Source organism: Apaloderma vittatum, unplaced genomic scaffold, assembly GCF_000703405.1.
Source record: "Apaloderma vittatum isolate BGI_N311 unplaced genomic scaffold, ASM70340v1 scaffold35832, whole genome shotgun sequence".
Lineage (NCBI taxonomy): Eukaryota > Metazoa > Chordata > Aves > Trogoniformes > Trogonidae > Apaloderma > Apaloderma vittatum.
The window spans coordinates 2779-8610 of record NW_009704727.1 but is presented as its reverse complement, the minus strand read 5'-3'; the positions used below and the strand labels follow the sequence as shown (position 1 = coordinate 8610).

At 46.9% G+C, this 5832-nt stretch overlaps 1 protein-coding gene across 1 annotated transcript; it reads right to left on the bottom strand.

Moving 5' to 3' along the window:
• Positions 1-2314: 2314 nt before the first annotated feature.
• Positions 2315-5602, bottom strand: NABP1 (nucleic acid binding protein 1; the record flags this gene model as incomplete). The annotated part of the gene is made up of 4 exons (XM_009865146.1): positions 2315-2502; positions 4003-4069; positions 4342-4414; positions 5531-5602. Coding segments are annotated over 4 exons (400 nt in total), but the record flags the coding sequence as incomplete, so codon positions are not given.
• Between the last annotated feature and the right edge of the window lie 230 nt (positions 5603-5832).

The window sequence follows — 5832 nt, the reverse complement described above, 5'->3', positions numbered from 1 at the left end:
CTACTAACCTTGAGAACACGAAGACCAGCCTCTTCTTTTCCTCCCAACTGCAAATCAATCATCCACTCGACAGCAAGCTTTTGATCTTAAACATCACTCGCCAGCAGAAATCATCTCTTTATTGGGGATTCATGAACAAGTACTGTTTATTGGCTTAATAAAAGCTCAGATGCATAGAGCTGCAAACATCAGGCACCTCAGCACACACCAACACAAGGCACCCCTCTAGCTCAACCTTCTCTATGCTGCAGAGCATAAAGGAATTGAGATTTATTGCAGAGATACTCCAGTGGGTGTAAAGTCCTCACCATGCCATCATGTCCACTGTGCGTTTGCTGACTTTACAGCTCTCACACCACACTTACACCTCATTTACCTCGGGAACATGTCGCATACGCTTCAGACACTGAGAAATCCTCTTGGCTTCCTTCTCACCAGCGGATCAAACGTCTCAATGCAACACTGCACGAGAGGTTGTCCACGGCTCTAGAGCACACACGGCTTTATTTAAGTAACTGAGCAGCTTTAAGTCCCTGAGTTACACATCGCCTCCGTACACCATCTCCCCCAGAAGTCACCGCGTGCTTTCTGGTTCACCGATTAGCACCATTCATCTGTAAAAAGCACTCGGGGGTGATCTCCTGAGGCATGCCACCCTCCTGTGTCCAACATGAGTTCAAAGGCAAGTTTCACTAGTTCCACCTGTGAGTAGGTCATCGGGACAGAGGCAAACAGCCCTCAGGCACCCACATCTCTCTCCATCTCCCTTTGGAAATTTGTTGTTGCTGCTGCTGCTCGCGCTCAAAAGAAAAGTTCAGCACTTCAGACTAAGCAACTGGTTAGAAGCACCAAGCCACCGTGACAGAGTACCAAAAGGAGAGGTATCAAATGCAAATAACTCGTAAACGTTAATGACACAGCAGTAGATTCAATTAATGTGAGCGACCGCAGAGACGACTCGCAATGCAGAAACAGCCTTTCGTCACGAAGTCTTTATGGCTTGACAGAAAGAAAGTTAGATTTGTTTCTGAAACGGTTAGTGCAATTTTTTTATTTGAGAGGTCAGCTATCAGAAAAGTTAAACAGACGAATCCAGTACGACACCTCGGCTTCCAAGTTGCTTTTTTGAACCTGATCTGAAATATGGCACCAGACTCTTATCTAGAGTCAAGACATTTGTGATCTCAGAAATAAAACCACAGCTATTTTCCCCTGGGAGATGGTGGTGGTGGGTTAAGTTCCCTAAGGGATGATTCTTATTTCATATAAAACAGAGGAAGGAAAGCCCAGCAGCTTAACAGCATCAGGAAAGCAGCTACGTGCTTGGCTAGTACCTCTGCAATCCACACATACAGCTTCATCTAACACATAATTCATCTGGAAATGTGAACGAAGGAAGGAGAAGTAGGCAGCCTCATTGAAGAGATGGGTAATGCAGCATTTGAAAACAGTTCTTTTCTGGAAATTCAGATTCCTGCAAAGTAACCTTGGGGCTTTTACACAAGGAGTGGCTACAAACAGTGTACTTCCTTAGCACTGGCTGAATTTAGATCCTCCTCCTATTTCATGCAAAGCAAGAATGAATATCCAAGCATTTATCCAAAACAAAAATCAGGGTCACTTTCCTTGACAGTGGTAACGGTGTTTATGGAGAATTTTGAAGCGGCGTGCACCTGCATGGAATCACAAGTCAAGCTTCAAGACACTCACCATGTCTTCAACTTTTATCCGAGTTACCCATTCTCTGATTCAGGAGACACCACCAGGTGCTGGCACCACCATTTCCTTATTGCTTTTACAAGCTATATTTGTTCCAAGGACACCTAGTTCACCAGAGCATCTTCGCTCTTCCCCTTCATTTCTCTTCCAATACGAAGAAATCCCACTAACCCCAAGGGAAGTCAACGTACGCACGCACAGGACATAACAGACCTTTTAAGGCTCTAGGGCTGACCAACAGAAACAGAAAAATACATACACGTAACTGAAATTTTCTTCCGTTTAGCAAAGGGTGCTGGAGTTTTAACTGAGACTCTCGTCACCCTTACTCTTACATCCACCTTCTCCCCCTGCTCCCTTAATGTCTGGGAAGACTCACTGTGCTTCCCTAAGCAAAACAAGAAATGGATCACATCAAGTTTGCTCCACAGACCAAAAGGTTAAAAAAAAAAAACCAACCAACCAACCAGAAAAACCCCACCTACAACCAACAATAAAGGACAAACCAGTTCACAGTTAACCATAAATAAAAGTGCAATAAGTGTTCAAGTAAAGTGTAGAGTTTAAGCAAGCTGTACAACCACATTTGGCATAGTCATCTTTTAAAGGCTCTGCGTGGGTCCCTCCCGTTACTGACAGCAGGGAGGTGAGGCTGAACGCTATTAGCTGGTGCTGGATTTACAGGTCCTCGTCCACTGCCTCTCCCACTACCTGCATAAGTGTGGCCGTGATTATATGTAAAAGGAAATCCACTCGATTCAGGTCCAGTTTGTAAACCATTTCCTAAAAAGACAGAAAAAAGGTTATCGCAAGTTCCACGAGTTGAAACCACTGCCCCCTTACCTAAGGTTAGCAATGGGCAACATAGAGAGTTTACAACAGCCAGCAAACCCTGACCACCAGAAGGAAGAGTCCCTCTGGCATTGCAAGACCCCAAAGCACAACTTACCATTTCCCTCCCACCCCCAAACCTCCTTTCCACCCCTACCCCACACTCTCAGCTAAAGCAAGAAGGGTCAGGGAGTTGCACACCGATTCCTCGTCCAGGAGAGACTGGAGTCTCATGAAACTAGGCTGGTGCGTTCAGAAACACGCATCAGCTCGTAGGTCATCACGGTGAGACGTTCCGGAGAGACCGCAGAGCAGCAGAAGTCGAGAAGCCAGCAAAAAGAAAAGCAGGCTAAGCAAGGCTCCTCACGCCCTTTCCCCACTGCCCAGCAGGCTGAAATACAAAGCTGCTACAGAAATCACTCGGCTAACCCCACATTCTCATCAGCTTGAGCCTTGGAAGCATCGCTGCTTTTGTTCTGCTGGAAGGAAGAGCTGAGAAGGCAGAGCGATGACAGGAAGCACGGGCAGAGGAGGAAGAGACAAAAGGAAATCATCGCATTTCAAGACCACACAAGAAGCAAGAGGAGGCAAAAAAAAGCAGCCCAGAAGTTGCAGAAGATACGCACAAGCTCAGTGAAAACCTGCCCACCACCCAGAGCGGGGACACCAACTGGGCTGAAAGGCTGCTCGGGGCAAAGACTGGCCTGAAAAGCGCTGCCCTTCTTTGCTCAGAAGAGCTTATTTTCAAGGGAACGGAAAGGGCTCATAAGAGAAGCAAACGACGAGGAATTAAAGTCACGTTGCTAAAGAGGAAGCGGACAGTCACCAGACCGAAGCAACACAGAGCTTACGAACAGCACGTTACGGAACCGGTGCCCTGTCATCCCACCAGAGGGGTTAAGCTTCGCGATACAACACCAGGCACTGAGCCTAGGCATCACGTAAGCCAGGCCTTAACTATGCTTTCCTCTCAGCTTACACCCACACAAGTCCTGGATGCATCTTATTATTCTCTGATGTTTAAATAAATCAAGAAATGATCCAGCCAGGTCAAATACTGGAATTCAGACGACTACTGATTTTGTTTTGGGGAGTTTACCTGGCAGGAAAGTCACAGCGGCCAGCAAGATTGAAGTCAGTCATTTTTAAAGGCGAGGTCGCAGGCGGTTTAAGAAACAATTTAGAGTGCTGCCAAATCTCTTGGAAAGCATCAAAACAATTTAGGATTAAGCCAAGTCCCTCTGCATGATAGAGGCACCTTGAATATTCTGATCTCTTTGTCATCTAGTGAAGAAATCCTGAAACCATTTTCCAGTGCATGTGTGCTTGCAGGTTCAAGCCCTGGTCCGAAAGACTTAACGCACAGTACCCTTAGCAAGATAAATTTCTTTTTACTCCCATGAAGTGTTTCTCATCCTTTCACTTCCACAAGATGAAAAAAAAAAAACTTACCCAGTGGCCCAAAAGTACAAGAACCCATATTACTCGATGCAGAACTATTATTCTGTTCACCCTGTGCCTTTGGAGAAATGTAGAAAAGAAAAAAAATAAATACATGGATCAGAGAGAAATTCCACATTTTTACAGAAAGGGGCTGATTTATTTCTCCCTGTGTTCTTAGAGTGGCTCGGCATGAAATTTATCTGCTGCTCTAATTATCAGCTCATTGTTATCTGTACATTAACTTCAGGTCCCTTTTTCCAGAAGAGTCACGGCCTGATCACGGCCTGGCGTGACGTACTCAGAGCACAGAGCGCTTTATGCCACAAGCCTCAGACTAGTTTAACATACCAGTTTGTTTTGCCCGACGTGTTCCGAGTTGGGCTCACTGAAGTTTGGCACTTCTGAGTAGACCATGCAGAACCTGGGGAGAAACCAGGATTATGAGGAAGCTCTAAAGCTGTTTTTTAAGAAGAGTTCTCAACTCCACACCTCAACGAGCACCACGTTCTCGACATATCCCATCACCTAGAAGTACTTAATCCAGATCCCACTGTTCAGAGAGCATCTGCGAGCATTATCTTTGGTTTGCTTTATCACATCCTCCTGGTGAAGGTTTTTGAGCTGAGCAGAGGCAAGTACACATTCACTCTAGGGGTGAAATGGCACACAGAAAACAAGAGGTGATGAAAGGGCTCCCTTTGCCTCTCTTCCAGCTGCACAGTCTTCTCCAGCACCCACTCACGAGGTCACCTGAGGCAGCTTGGGGTGATTTAGGAGGAGCTCCCAGTAACTCCTGGGCGGTGACTCACCTGGCTCCAGCCCCACCAGGTGGCATTTCTGAGGGGATGGCTTCACACCAAAGAAAACCACCAGGTCATTCCCCTATAAAAATCCAGCTGAGCACCAGGCATTTTTCTGAACCACGTAAGAAAAGCGGCAGCCACCCCAGAAGCCCCACGTCCCCCATGACTACGAGTCCTCCCACCGCGCTTTGTGCGCCAGCAGAAGCACTCTTCTGCTTCCAAAGTGTTGCTGGTTTTCCTGTTGCTTCTCAAGCAGGTTACTCATGCTTGTTCTTACTCGGGAGGAGTCGCCGCCTCGGTCTGTGGGCAGGTTAATGAGGCTTGTTCCTGCTTGGGCATGATTCACTGGAGTTACCTTTGTCTTCCTCCTTTGCACTGCTTGTCTCTAAAGCACGACACGCACGAAGGCTTCCACCAAAATAAAGTGGTTTTTCAAGCCGAGGCCTAGGTAAGCAATGCAGATTTAAGTCCCTTGTCATTTTTGCCATTCCCCACCCCCAGATAAAACCCAGACCTGTGCCACAAAGGAGGACGGTTTTCCCTGCCACACCCAGAGAGGATCGGAGCTCATTACCACAACAGCAGGTAAAATCTCATGCCAGAGCTGCCTGTACTATCCACGACCAGTCAACAGGTTTTTGCTGCCTCGGCTTCCTTTTACTATTGTGATACTCACCGTGACACCGCGCTGAGAGCGGGATGTGACCCCGCGAGTACAAACGGGCAATACTTACTCCCCGATTTTATGCAGTTCGCCTCCTCGCCCCGTGTAAAGCGTCAGGCATCCTTTCCACAGAGACGCGTACCTGGCCCAAGACAGAAGCAAAGCAGTCTCTCTTAATGAACAAGAAATAACCTCTGCTGGAACATAAAGTGGTTGCACGCTCTCTTCCAAGAGTTAGAGAGTGCTGCACATCAGCATGAAGGGACTCAAAAAACAAGCTCTTGGGAATCCCAACTTTGCCACACTAACGTTTTATGGATCCCTGTGTTTTCCTTCTAGCAAAAGGTACTAGAAGTTCAGCTGACTCCTTTA